This window comes from Balaenoptera ricei, chromosome 8 (assembly GCF_028023285.1).
Source record: "Balaenoptera ricei isolate mBalRic1 chromosome 8, mBalRic1.hap2, whole genome shotgun sequence".
NCBI lineage: Eukaryota > Metazoa > Chordata > Mammalia > Artiodactyla > Balaenopteridae > Balaenoptera > Balaenoptera ricei.
Window position 1 is genome coordinate 32,980,042 of NC_082646.1, and position 15,957 is coordinate 32,995,998.

General features: G+C 38.8%; 1 protein-coding gene across 2 annotated transcripts in view; it reads right to left on the reverse strand.

Annotated features, from left to right (window-relative positions):
• Window positions 1–15,957, reverse strand: part of DYNC2H1 (dynein cytoplasmic 2 heavy chain 1) — a 357,806-nt gene that overhangs the window by 172,887 nt on the left and 168,962 nt on the right. For both annotated transcript variants that reach the window (XM_059930504.1, XM_059930505.1), the window contains exon 70: window positions 15,733–15,822. In XM_059930504.1, coding sequence (XP_059786487.1) covers window positions 15,733–15,822 — 90 coding nt within the window. The remainder of the gene's footprint in view (window positions 1–15,732; window positions 15,823–15,957) is intronic.

A 15,957-nucleotide genomic window follows, 5' to 3' on the forward strand; every position in this document is an offset into this window, starting at 1 on the left:
ATATTATTCCTATAGAAATATGAATTTTACAAAACAGATATTCCATTATCAATTAAAAACCTGTCTTAAGAGACCTTCAAGATGGCGGAGGAGTAAGATGTGGAGATCACCTTCTTCCACACAAATACATCAGAAATACAACTACTACAGAACACCTACTGAATGCTGGCAGAAGACCGCAGACTTCCCAAAAGGCAAGAAACTCCCCATGTACCTGGGTGGGGCAAAAGAAAAAAAAAAAACAGAGACAAAAAAAATAGGGATGGAACCTGCACCTCTGGGAGGGAGCTGTGAAGGAGGAAAAGTTTCCACACACTAGGAAACCCCTTCACTGGTGGAGACGGGGCATGGTGGGGGGGGGGAAGCATCGGAGCCATGGAGGAGAGCGCAGCAACAGGGGTGCGGAGGGCAAAGCAGAGGGATTCCCGCACAGAGGATCGGTGCCAACCAGCACTCACCAGCCTGAGAGGTTTGTCTGCTCACCCGCTGGGACGGGTGGGGGCTGGGAGCTGAGGCTCGGGCTTCGGAGGTCAGATCTCAGGGAAAGGACTGGGGTTGGCTGCGTGAACACAGCCTGAAGGGGGCTAGTGCGCCACAGTGAGCCAGAAGGGAGTCTGGGAAAATGTATGGATCTGCCTAAGAGGCAAGAGACCATTGTTTCAGGGTGCGCGAAGAGAGGGGATTCAGAGCACTGCCTAAACAAGCTCCAGAGATGCGCAAAAGCCACGGCTATCAGCGTGCACACCAGATATGGGCATGAAACACAAACGCTGCTGCTGCAGCCAACAAGAAACCTGTGTGCAAGCACAGGTCACTATCCACACCACCCCTCCCGGGAGCCTGTGCAGCCCGCCACTGCCAGGGTCAGGTGATGCAGGGACAACATCCCCGGAGGAACAAACGGGGCACCTCAGGTTGTTGCAATGTCACACTGGCCTCTGCCGCTGCAGGCTCGCCCCACATTCAGTACCCCTCCCTCCCCCTATGTGAGCCAGAACCCTCTAGTCAGCTGCTACTTTAACCCTGTCCTGTCTGAGCCAAGAACAGACGTCCTCAGGTGACCTATACGCAGAGGTGGGGCCAAATCCAAAGATGAACCCCAGGAGCTGGGCAAACAGAGAAAGGGAAATTTCTCCCAACAGCCTCAGGAGCAGCGGATTAAATCTCCACAATCAACTTGGTGTACCCTGCATCTTTGGAATACCTGAAGAGACAACAAATCATCCCAAATTGAGGTGGTGGACTTTTGGAGCTACTGTAGGGTTGGGGTTTGCTTTCTGCATCTAATTTGTTCCTGGTTTTATGTTTATCTTTGTTTAATATTTAGAGTTTATTATCATTGGTAGATTTGTTTATTGATTTGGTTGCTCTCTTCCTCCTTTTTTTTAATATACAGATATATATATTTTTTTTCCTTTTTCTCTTTTTGTGAGTGTTTACGTATATGCTTCTTTGTGTGATTTTTGTCTGTATAGCTTTGCTTTTACCATTTGTCCTAGGGTTCTGTCTGTCTGGTTTTTTTTTATTTTTTAGCATAGCTTTTAGCGCTTGTTATGACTGGTAGATTTGTTTTTTGGTTTGGTTGCTCTCTTCTTTCTTTCTTATTTTCTATTTTTTTTAACTACTTTTTAACTTTTTAAATTTTTAATAATTATTTTTTATTTTAATAACTTTATGGTATTTTATTTTATTTTTTTCTTCTTTCTCTTTTTCGCCCTTTTCTTCTGACCTATGTGACTGACAGGGTCTGGTGCCCCGGCCGGGTGTCAGGCCTGTGCCTCTGAGGTGGGAGGGCTGAGTTCAGGACACTGGTCTACCAGAGACCTCCCGGCTCCATGTGATATCAAACGGCAAAACCTCTCCCAGAGATCTCCATCTCAACGACCAGCAAGCTACAGTGCTTGACACACTATGCCAAACAACTAGCAAGACAGGAACACAACCCCACCTATTAGCAGAAAGGCTGCCTAAAATCATGATAAGGTCACAGACATGGCAAAACACACCGTCAGATGTGGTTTTGCCCACCAGAAAGACAAGATCCAGCCTCATCCACCAGAACACAGGCACCAGTCCCCTCCACCAAGAAGGCCACACAACCCACTGAACCAACCTTAGCCACTGGAGGAAGACACCAAAAACAACAGGAAGTACGAACCTGCAGCCTGTGGAAAAGAGACCCCAAACACGGTAAGTTAAGCAAAATGAAAAGAGAGAGAAACACACAGCAGATGAAGGAGCAAGGTAAAAACCCAACAGACCAAACAAATGAAGAGGAAATAGTCAGTCTACCTGAAAAAGAATTCAGAGTAATGATAGTAAAGATGATCCAAAATCTTGGAAATAGAATGGAGAAAATACAAGAAATGTTTAACAAGGACCTAGAAGAACTAAAGAGCAAACAAACAGTGATGAACAACACAATAAATGAAATTAAAAATTCTCTAGAGGGAATCAATAGCAGAATAACTGAGGCAGAAGAACGGATAAGTGACCTGGAAGATAAAATAGTGGAAATAACTACTGCAGAGCAGAATAAAGAAAAAAGAATGAAAAGAATTGAGGACAGTCTTAGAGACCTCTGGGACAATATTAAAGCCACCAACATTCGAATATTGGGGTTCCAAAGAAGAAGAGAAAAAGAAAGGGACTGAGAAAATATTTGAAGAGATTATAGTTGAAAACTTCTCTAATATGGAATAGGAAAAGGTCAAGTTCAGGAAGCGCAGAGAGTCCCATATAGGATAAATACAAGGAGAAACACGCCAAGACACATATTAATCAAACTATCAAAAATTAAACAAAAAGAAAAATTTTAAAAGCAGCAAGGGAAAAACAACAAATAACATACAAGGGAATCTCCATAACATTAACAGCTGATCTTTCAGCAAAAACTCTGCAAGCCAGAAGGGAGTGAGGGGACATATTTAAAGTGATGAAAGGGAAAAACCTACAACCGCGATTACTCTACCTAGCAAGGATCTCATTCAGATTCGATGGAGAAATGAAAACCTTTACAGACAAGCAAAAGCTAAGAGAATTCAGCACCACCAAACCAGCTTTACAACAAATGCTAAAGGAACTTCTCTAGGCAGGAAACACAAGAGAAGGAAAATAACTACAATAACACACCAAAAACAATTAAGAAAATGGTAATAGGAACACACATATCAATAATTACCTTAAATGTAAATGGATTAAATGCACCAACCAAAAGACACAGACTGGTTGAATGGATACAAAAACAAGACCCATATATATGCTGTCTACAAGACACCCACTTCACACCTAGGGACACATACAGACTGAAAGTGAGGGGATGGAAAAACATATTCCATGCAAATGGAAATCAAAAGAAAGCTGGAGTAGCAATTCTCATATCAGACAAAATAGACTTTAAAATAAAGACTATTACAAGAGACAAAGAAGGACACTACATAATGATCAAGGGATCAAACCAAGAAGAAGATATAACAATTGTAAATATTTATGCACCCAAAATAGGAGCACCTCAATACATAAGGCAAATGCTAACAGCCATAAAAGGGAGAAATGGACAGTAACACAATCATAGTAGGGGACTTTAACACCCCACTTTCACCAATGGACAAATCATCCAAAATGAAAATAAATAAGGAAACACAAGCTTTAAATGATACATTAAACAAGATGGACTTAATTGATATTTATAGGATATTCCATCCAAAAACAACAGAATACTCTTTCTTCTCAAGTGCTCCTGGAACATTCTCCAGGATAGATAATATCTTGGGTCAGAAATCAAGCCTTGGTAAATTTACGAAAATTGAAATTGTATCAAGTATCTTTTCTAACCAAAAAGCTATGAGACTAGATATCAATTACAGAAAATATCTGTAAAAACTACAAACACATGGAGGCTAAACAATATACTACTAAATAACCAAGAGATCACTAAAGAAATCAAAGAGGAAATAAAAAAATACCTAGAAACAAATGACAATGAAAAAACAATGACCCAAAACCTACGGGATGCAGCAAAAGCAGTTCTAAGAGGGAAGATTATAGCAATACAATCCTACCTCAAGAAACAAGAAACATCTCCAATAAACAACATAACCTTACACCTAAAGCAATTAGAGAAAGAAGAACAAAAAATGCCAACAGAAGGAAAGAAATTATAAAGATCAGAGCAGAAATAAATGAAAAAGAAATGAAGGAAACAATAGCAAAGATCAATAAAACTAAAAGTTTGTTCTTTGAGAAGATAAACAAAATTGATAAACCATTAGACAGACTCATCAAGAAAAAAAGGGAGTAGACTCATATCAACAGAATTAGACATGAAAAAGGAGAAGTAACAACTGACACTGCAGAAATACAGAGGATCATGAGAGATTACTACAAGCAACTATATACCAATATAATGGACAACCTGGAAGAAATGGACAAATTCTTAGAAAAGCACAACCTTCCAAGACTGAACCAGGAAGAAATAGAAAATATGAACAGACCATTCACAAGCACTGAAATTGAGACTGTGATTAAGAATCTTCCAGCAAATAAAAGCCCAGGACCAGATGGCTTCACAGGCGAATTCTATCAAATATTTAGAGAAGAGCTAACACCTATCCTTCTCAAACTCCTCCAAAATATAGCACATGCAAGAACACTTCGAAACTCATTCTATGAGGCCACCATCATCCTGATACCAAAACCAGACAAAGATGTCACAAAGAAAGAAAACTACAGGCCAATATCACTAATGAACATAGATGCAAAAATCCTCAAAAAAATACTAGCAAACAGAATGCAACAGCACATTAAAAGGATCATACACCATGATCAAGTGGGGTTTATCCCAGGAATGCAAGGATTCTTCAATATATGCAAATCAATCAATGTGATAAACCATATTAACAAACTGAAGGAGAAAAACCATATGATCATCTCAATAGATGCAGAAAAAGCTTTTGACAAAATTCAACACCCATTTATGATAAAAACTCTCCAGAAAGTAGGCATAGTGGGAACTTACCTCAACATAATAAGGCCATATATGACAAACCCACAGCCAACATCATTCTCAATGGTGAAAAACTGAAACCATTTCCACTAAGATCAGGAACAAGACAAGGTTGTCGACTCTCAGCACTATTATTCAACATAGTTTCGGAAGTTTTAGCCACAGCAATCAGAGAAGAAAAAGAAATAAAATGAATCCAATTCAGAAAATAAGAACTAAAACTGTCACTGCTTGCTGATGACATGATACTATACATAGAGAATCCTAAAGATGCTACCAGAAAACTACTAGAGCTAATCAACAAATTTGGTAAAGTAGCAGGATACAATGTTAATGTACAGAATTCTCTTGTATTCCTATACACTAATGATGAAACATCTGAAAGAGAAATTAAGGAAACACTCCCATTTACCATTGCAACAGAAAGAATAAAATACCCAGGAATAAACCTACCTAAGGAGGTAAAAGACCTGTATGCAGAAAACTATAAGACATTGATGAAAGAAATTAAAGATGATACAAACAGATGGAGAGATATACCATGTTCTTGGATTGGAAGAATCAACATTGTGAAAATGACTCTACTACCCAAAGCAATCTACAGATTCAATGCAATCCCTATCAAACTACCAATGGCATTTTTCACAGAACTAGAACAAAAATTTTCACAATTTGTATGGAAACACAAAAGACCCCAAATAGCCGAAGCAATCTTGAGAAAGAAAAACTGAGCTGGAGGAATCAGGCTCCCTGTCTTCAGACTATACAAAGCCACAGTAATCAAGACAGTATGGTACTGGCACAGAAACAGAAATATAGACCAATGGAACAGGCTAGAAAGCCCAGAGATAAACCCACACACATATAGTCACCTTATCTTTGATAAAGGAGGCAAGCATATACAGTGGAGAAAAGACAGCCTCTTCAATACATAGTGCTGGGAAAACAGGGCAGCTATATATAAAAGAATGAAATTAGAACACTCCCTAACACCATACACACAAAAAAACTCAAAATGGATTAGAGACCTAAATAAAAGGCCAGACACTATAAAACTCTTAGAGGAAACCACAGGCAGAACACTCTATGACATAAATCACAGCAAGATCCTTTATGACTCACCTCCTAGAGAAATGGAAATAAAAAGAAAAATAAACAAATGGGACCTAATGAAACTTAAAAGCTTTTGTACAGCAAAGGAAACCATAAACAAGATGAAAAGACAACCCTCAGAATGGGAGAAAATATTTGCAAATGAAGAAACTGACAAAGGATTAACCTCCAAAATTTACAAGCAGCTCATGCAACTCAGTATCAAAAAAACAAACAACCAATCCAAAAATGGTCAGAAGACCTAAATAGACATTTCTCCAGAGAAGATATAAAGATTGCCAACAAACACATGAAAGAATGCTCAACATCACTATTCGTTAGAGAAATGCAAATCAAAACTACAATGAGGTATCACCTCACACCAGTCAGAATGGCCATCATCAAAAAATCTACAAACAATAAATGCTGGAGAGGATGTGGAGAAAAGGGAAGCCTCTTGCACTGTTGGTGGGAATATAAATTGATACAGCCACTATGCAGGACAGTATGGAGGTTCCTTAATAAACTAAAAATAGAACTACCATATGACCCAGCAATCCCACTACTGGGCATATACCCTGAGAAAACCATAATTCAAAAAGAGTTATGTACCACAATGTTCATTGCAGCTCTGTTTACAATAGCCGGGACATGGAAGCAGCCTAAATGTCCATAGACAGATGAATGGATAACGAGATGTGGCACATATAGACAATGGAATATTACTCAGCCATAAAAAGAAACGAAACTGAGTTACTTGTAGTGAGGTGGATGGACCTAGAGTCTGTCATACAGAGTGAAGTAAGTCAGAGAAAAACAAATACCGTATGGTAACACATATATATGGAATCTAAAAAAAAAATGGTTCTGAAGAACCTAGGGGCAGGACAGGAATAAAGACGCAGGCATAGAGAATGGACTTAAGGACATGGGAAAGGGGAAGCATAAGCTGGGACGAAGTGAGAGAGTGGTATGGACTTATATATGCTACCGAATGTGAAATAGATAGGTAGTGGGAAGCAGCCGCATAGCACAGGGAGATCAGCTCGGTGCTTTGTGACCAGCCTGGGGGGGGATAGGGAGCGTGGGAGGGAGATGCAAGAGGGAGGAGATATGGGAATATATGTATATGTATAGCTGATTCATTTTGTTATAAAGCAGAAACTAACACACCATTGTAAACCAATTATACTCCAATAAAGATGTTAAAAGAAAAAAAAATGTCTTAAGAATTATAAACTATAGCATTTTTAAAAAATAATTTCTACTGTTCACAATAGAAAAGTATTACTCAAGACAGGCAATGAAAAATTCCAGTTGGGTACTAAAATGTTGGGATGGTAAGCCTACAACCCCTCTTCTAGTGCAACAAAATGCTGGCTTTAGCCTAACTTAAATATACTTTTAAAAGTTAAAGTGACATAAAAGAAGTAACCCTCTGGGATTATTGGTCATTTTAAACATTTATTATATTTTCAAAATTTTCTGCGAAAAAGAAGTAACGCTCACGAAACTTGACTGATATTGTACATTAAATCATCTTGGTACTGAAATGTTTATCATATCCTTCTCTAATTACATTATTAAAATATGACAAAAGGATTTAAATCTCATCAGTAAGTATAATGTATCACTGAAAATAAAATAAGAACATATAATATAGTCACTAGAAAATAAAAAATATTAAAGCTACGTTCAGACTTACTAAGTCTGGTGGCAGCGTGGTACAGGTGTCTGCCGCTGTCTATCCCCTCAACTGCCCTTTTACCGTTTCAAACTCCCTCCTAGGGATAGATATTAAAGCATAAACTGCAGTAAGAAGCAGCTGTACCAGGAGCCCCCTTACTCCCTTGGTGACAGCAGCAGTAGCAATCAAGTAATAAAAATGCAATTCCATGTTTAAACTGTACCCCCTTGCTGTCACCACTCCAACCACCCCACAGGCACAGAACATCCTGGGGCCTCCCCTCAGGCTTGGGGCCCTGGGTCCACTGGAGCAATGCTTCTGGCATAGGCAGGAGAAACAGAGTGGGCAGAGCACAAAAACTCAAAGTATATAGATTACTGTAAAGCAAGTTTATGAGCACAAACTTTAGGACCAGCCTTGCTGGGAATGAAATTCCATTTCATTTGGCTCTGGCTCTGAGATGAATCACTAAGCGAATGAGGATGGCAGAGTCTCTAGGAAAAGCCCTTCTGCGCAGGAATGAAGAGAGAGGAGAGACACAAGGGCCAACTCCTGAGAGAGCACTGTGGATTCCTGAACTTGGGGGGCGGGAGGGGGGCAAAGAGGCTCAGGGAGGAAGGAGGACAGAATGCGCATTTTAAAACACACATTGACAACATACATGAACTTTGAAAACATTATGCTAAGTGAATAAGCAGAGGACAAACACTTATATGACTCCACTTATATGAGGTACCAAGAGTAGTCAGATTCATAAAGACAGAAAGCAGAATGGTGGTTACCAGGGGATGGGGGGATGAGGGATGGGCAATTATTTATTGGGTAGGGAGTTCCATTTTAAGATAAAAAAATGAACCATGCAAATTAAGTAATATAGAAATCAAAAAATAAATCAATGATTAAAAAAGAAAATATTAAAACATTAACACAGACTTATTCTAAAAGCAAAACTTATTCTTTAAAATGCAAAGAAAATAGACAAATATGACCGATAGACAAATATGGCAAGTAAGGAGGAAGGTAAAAATAAACAACCTTAATAAAAGTAAACAGAAGAAAGAAAAATAAGATATTTATAAACTACAAAATTAAAAACAGTGATAAAATCCAGAGTTGACAAGGATGCAAAGAAGAAGATACCTTAATTACTCTGTGAGTAGGAATAATAACTGGTAATAAAAACCTTTTAGAAGGCAATTTGATAATGCCAAAAAAAATTTCAAAAGTTTATATCCTTGGACCAGCCATTATACATCCATTAAGAAATCTAGAGTTCTGGTTCAAGACAGTGACACAGGAAGATCCTGAACTCACTTCCTCCTGTAGACACACCAAGTCTACAGCTAAATAAGGAACAATTTCCTCTGAAAAATACCTACAGGCTGGCTGAGCAATTACCACACACTGGGCAAAAGAGAAGAAAACCACATCAAAGTGGGTGGGACAGGCTGGGATACAGTCTTGCCATAAAACCCACCCCTGGAACAGTGACCCAAAGTTAGGAGGAAACTCAAAACCCAGACCTCTTCTTGAGGAATGAAGGGTTTGACCCCATACTAGGCACACCAACTTTAAAGACCTGCACCTGAGTAACAAGCTCCCAAAATATCTAGCTTTGCAAATCAACTGGGCTCATAACAACGATATCCACAAGACTGTACTCTTCTGAGAAACAGCTCAAAAAGGGCTCCTATGCTGGGACTCACCTGCCTCAGGGCCCAGCTCAGAAGCAGCCGATGGAGCTCAGACTTTAAGTGAAAGAGCTTCACTTGGGTAGATTAAAGCATTGGCCTGAGAGGCAGGCATCTATTCTAACACACATGTCTAAGAACTTGCTGGAACACTCTCTGGGTACATAGGCTAGTGGGCACCATCTTTGCAACCTCCATCTGCTAGCCAACAGGGGCCATCGTTGTTTTTTCCTTTTTGGGTGAGTGCCATCTTTCCGCACATGCTCTGCCTCACTCTAGGCATCAGGCGCCATATTTGCACTCTCCCTCAGCCTTGCTCTAGCCAGTGGGTGCCACCTTTCTTTTTTTCTTTTTCTGGTGGGCGCCATCTTTATGTTCCCCCTCTGCCTCCCTATAGCCAGCAGGCAACCTGTTCTCACTCTCTCTCTGCCATGCTCCAGGGCACCAGTATCTCTCAGAAGTGAGCTTTATATACTTTTGGAGCCCTGATTTTTGTAGCTACAGCCAAGGGGCCATCCCTTGATCATATGGCTCTGGAGGTCAAGGGAGCTTGCATTCCTGGGTCCCATGGGACTTAACAATTGGAGAGACAGTTCTTGGCAGGCTACTATCTCCAAGGTTCTGCACAGACGACATAATGACACACCCCCATTTTCTGTGAAAGAAGCCTATTTGCTTGTACTGGAGCTTTGGCCTGAGAGGCAGGCTTCAGGTTTGGCACACACCTAGGGGCCTATGGAACTCCTCTCAGGGATCATAGGTCAGTGAATGCCATCTTTGCCCTCTCCTTCTGCCTTACTATAGCTTGCCAGTATCTCCTAGAAAAGAGCTTATACACTTATCAGGAGCCTCCGTTTATGCAACTGCCAGTCAGGAGACACCACCAGATCACCTGGCTCAAATGGGCTTATATTTGCAGTCCCATAGGACTGTATATGTTTTCATACTTTAAAAGCTGCTCCCTGAGCATATGGCATCAAAGCATCCTGAATCTATTGCTGACTGATATCTTCCTCTACAGGACACTGACAGGTCATGAGACACCCTCAAGCTACAGGGAGCTAATAAGAATATAATAGGCTGCTTGAACAATCACAAAGGTTTAAGAGACAACCAAGAGTTAGGGTAGGGTTGAATGATAAGGTTCAACCACCAGGACACTGGTCTAGCAACACCATTTTGGAGTCTTCCCTCCAGCCTAGTAATGTCAGGGGCTTACCCACCCATCAATGGGCCAGCACCAGAGCCAGAAACCCCAGACCCACAGCCAGCCAATCCAAGAACCAGCTCTGCACACCAGCAGGCCAATACCAACCCCAGCCTCCCCAGCCCCCAAGCCCTGCAGCCCCAGCCCCTCCCACCAGTGGGATGGCATGAGCTCCAGCCTCCCCAGGACCTGCAGCCAGCCACCCCAGAACCTGGTCCTGCCCATCAGGAGGCCAGCATCAGCTCCAGGATCCTCAGGCCATGTGACCAGCCATGCTGGGACCCGGCCCCACACACCAGGGCCTGGCAGTCAATACATGAGGTAGGGCCTGGCAGCCACCTAGAACAGGGACCAGTCCCACTGACTAGTATGACCACAGTAGTTGGCCCTGCCATAATAGAAGGGCCCATGCAGCCCACATAGGGGGCAACCTTAGAGCATATAGCTCTGGTAAGCAGAAGGGGGTATGCTGCTAAGCTCTATAAGACATCTCCCACATAAACCATTCTCCAAGATTGGAAAACATACTTGACTTACAGAGTTCATAGAAATAAAAACAGAGAATTCAGCAAAATGAGGAGACAGAGGAGTATATTTGAAACAAAGTAAAAAGACAAAGCCCCAGAAGAAGAACTAAGTAAAGTGGAGATAAGCAACCTACCCAATAGAGTGTTCAAGTTAATGATCATGAAGATGCTCAACAAACTCAAGAGAAGAATGGATGAACACAGAGAAAAGGTTAACAAAGAGTGAAAAAATATAAAGATGAACTAAACAGAGCTGAAGAATACAATAACTGACATAAAAAATATAGTAGAAAGGAATCAAAACAGATTAGATAATAAAAAGAAACGAATCAGTAAACTGGAAGACAGAGTAGTGGAAATCACCCAAGCAGAAGAGAAAGAAAAGAAAAAGGAATTTAAAAATTTTAGAACAGTTTAAAAAACCTCAAGGACAACATCAAGCATACTAACATTCACTTTATAGGGGTCCCACAAGGAGAAGAGAGAGAGAAAGGGGCAAATAACTTATTTGATGAAATAATAGCTGATAATGTCCCTAACCTGAAAAGGAAAAAGACATCCAAGTCCAGAAATCACAGAGAGTCCCAAACAAGATGAAACCAAAGAGGTCTAAACAAAGACACATTATTAAAAAGTGGCAAAAATTAAAGATAAAGAAAGAATCTTAAAAGCAGCAAGAGAGAAGCAATTAGTTATACACAAGGGAACTTTCATAAGACAATGAGCTGACTTTTCAGCAGAAACTTTGCAGGGTACACAAAACAAAAAGATATAAAATATGATGTCAAAAATAGTAAACATTGGGGGAAGGTGAGTAAAAACACAGGATTGGTAGCATGCATTCAAACTTAAGAGAGCATCAACTTAAATCTTAAACTAACACACACACACACACACACACACACACACACACACACACACAAATAGGTTATTATATATGAATCTCATGGTAACCACAAACTAAAAATCTATAAGAGATACATACAAAAAAAAGGAATCCAAACATAAAATTAAATACAGTCATCAAATCACAAGAGAAGAGTGCAAAATAAGATGACAGAAACAAAAATGAACTATAAAAATAACCAGAGGGGCTTCCCTGGTGGCGCAGTGGTTGAGAATCTGCCTGCCAATGCAGGAGACACGGGTTCGAGCCCTGGTCTAGGAAGATCCCACATGCCGCGGAGCAACTAGGCCCGTGAGCCACAACTACTGAGCCTGCGCGTCTGGAGCCTGTGCTCCACAACGAGAGAGCCCGCGACAGTGAGAGGCCCGCGCACTGTGATGAAGAGTGGCCCCCGCTTGCCACAACTAGAGAAAGCCCTCGCACAGAAACGAAGACCCAACACAGCCAAAAATAAAAAAAAAAATAAATTAAAAAAAAAAATAACCAGAAAACAATTAATAAAATGGCAATAAGTACACACCTATCAATAATTACTTTAACTGTAAATAGACTAAATGTTCCAATCAAAAGATACAGAGTGGCTGAATGAATAAAAAAACAAGAGTCATATATATGCTGCCTACAAGCGACTCACTTAAGAACTAAAGACAAAAAAAATAAAATAAAAAAGAACTAAAGACAAACACAGATTAAAGTGAGGGGATGGAAAAATCAACTCCATGAAAATGAAAACGAAAAGAAAGCTGAGCTTTCTTTAAAACAGAATTTAACAGACTTTAAAATAAAGACTGTAACAAGAGACATAAAAAGACATTACATAATGATAAAGGGATCAATCCAACGAACAGACATAGCAACTGTAAATTATTTAAAAATGGACAAATCACATGAATAGACGTTTTTCCAAAGAAGACATACAAATGACCAACAGACACATGCAAGGATGCTAAACGTCTCTAATCATCAAGGAAATGTAAATTAAAACTGCAAAGAGATGTCACCTCACATCTGTCCAGAATGGTTATAATCCAAAAGACAACAAATAACAAGGGTTAACAAGGATGTGGAGAAAAGGGAACCCTTGTGCACTGTTGGTGGGACTGTAAATTAGTACAGCCACTATGGAAAACAGTATGGAGGTTCTTCAAAAAACTTAAAAATAGAACTGCCATATGATCTAGCAATTGTACTTTTGGGGTATTTTTCAAAAGAAATGAACAAAAACACTAATTTGAAAAGATATATGCTCCCCTATGTTCACTGCAGCATTATTTACAATAGCCAAGATATGGAAGCATCCTAAGTGTCCATCCAAAGAAGAATGGATAAAGAAGATGTGGGCTGTGTGTGTATATATATATATTTATATTTATATATATATATATACACACAATGCAATATTACTTGCCCATAAAAAAATAATAAAATCTTGCCATTTGCGACAACATGGATGGACCTAGAGAGTATTATGCTAAGTGAAATAAGTTAGACAGAGAAAGACAAATACCCCATATGATTTTACTGTTGTGTAGAATCTAAAAAACAAAACAAACATAACAAAACAGAAACAGATTCATAGATACAGAGAACAAACTGGTGGTTGCCTGAGGGGAGAGAGTTGGGAGATGAGTGAAATTGATGAGGAAGATTAAGAGGTACAAATTTCCAGTTATAAAATAGGTTATGGGGGTGTAATGTACAGCATAGGGAATATAGTCAATAATATTGTAATAACTTTGTATGGGGACAGATGGTTACTAGACTTATCATGTAATGTATAAAAATATCAAATCACTATGCTGTGCACCTGAAACTAATATAATATTGTAAATCAATTATACTTCAATAAAAAAAGAGGAAAAAAAAAGACTTGAATCCAAGACTTGAAAGCATCAAACTCCTAGAAAAGAAAGCCACTGCTTACTTACTCGTACATGTACATAAAGGTGAAGGAACTGAACAGGATGTTCACTGAACTGCAGTCATTCATAACAACAAACAATATAGAAATAATCTAATATCCACCAGTAGAGTACTAGCGTATAATTATATTATGGAATGCCACACAACCACTCAAAATAATAAGGTTAACATATTTATACTTATGTAAAGATCTTCAGGACCTACTGCCACAAAAGAGTTGTTACAGAAGAAAATATAATGTAAGGAAAATTTTTAAAACTATATCTCTATATTCGTACATATGAATATGAAGAGAGAAGAAATAGACTATAAGGAACATATCAAACCTTGAACTGGTTTACTCTAATGAAGGACTAAGAGTTAGAGGAGAGGATGAAATGAATGTTTGAAGTTTTTTTCTATATAGCTCATTAAATTTGAAACACTTTCTGAAAATATTTTAAAATTTTGGGTAATCAAATTTTACAAAGTTTTATATGAGATAATGCATTATAAAAATGTTTAAAGATATCATGAATCTATAACGAATAAAACTACTGATACATCATCCTTATCTCTAGGATCATAACTAGTGACAATTATTTGCTTACAATTCCTCATTTTACACAAGTTAAAATTGAAAGCCAAACAGCTGATTTTCAGAATTATAGTAAACTATAAGACCTATAAAAGAAAAATATATATCCATAGTTTTCAGTAAAGAAGGAATTCTGCAGAAATGCTCGACTATAATTCTTTGAATTTCCAATAACACCCCTTGTCAAAGTGCTGAAAGGTACGTTGAAGGGTTTATTCTCTGTCTGAAGTACAGATCTTCAACAAAATCACTCTAATCATAAAAAATTACTATCTCATTCTATAGTAACAATATTAAGTATGTCTTTTTCAATATTTTCTAAGAAGCCTATATAATTGGACCATAATAACTCTATTCCTCTCACTTAGTTAACTGCCTTACAAAGTGCTTTTTTAACATATCTCAAGCTATACCCAAGGACTGACATTAAAAAAAAAGTCCTAAGTGAAAACCCTCTGTGTTTTCTATAATATTAAGAAATTTCTAAAATATGTTTCACTGTATATTCCTCTGGGTCCCCTATAATTTGAAGACTTATGACAAATTTCTTTCACAACTCAGGATCAGGTGTTAGTTTACTTTGTAATGCGAAGAATAGACAATTATTTTGTTCCCCAGCCCAGGGGACATCCAGCAGTGTCAAGAGATGATTTTGATTGTCACAGTGGGGAAAGGGAGGGCTAATGGCACCAGAAGGCAGAGGCCAGAGGTGACACTAAATATCCTAAAATGCACAAAACAGCCCCCCACAACAAATAACTATGTGGCACAAAATGTCACTGGTACTGAGATTGAGAAACATTGGCTAGAAAATGACCTACATAATCCATCCTCGTTCCCTCTTTCAGTGGCTACTGACATGCTCAGGGCTAAGTCAGCTAACCCAGGGTTTGCTCTCCCTTCTTTACTTGTCACTTTTCTCCTTACAACATCCCAAGTGCTGTAAGACATTCTGGTTAGTAATGAATATTATTCTGGGAAAATATCAGAAATGTCAATTTTAATACCTTTCTAGTAGGTAACAAGTAATGTATAATTTAATATAATTTAACCTAATACTGTATTAAATCAAGGTTCAGGTAATATTTTATAAGTGAAAAACACAATGTTTCCTACCTTAAATAGACAACGGCATATATATTCATATACCATATGTTTTAATGAGTTGATAAGAGACTGAATCCTCTGTTCTGTATTTTCAGAATCCTGTAGATTACAATTTGAAAATTGAAAAACCATTAGGAAATTCATGAGCATTTAAAAGGTACCCCACAGTTTAATCATGCTTATAAATTGTTCCTCCAGACTCAAAACTGATTCTGAACAATTATCTTCGTCAAT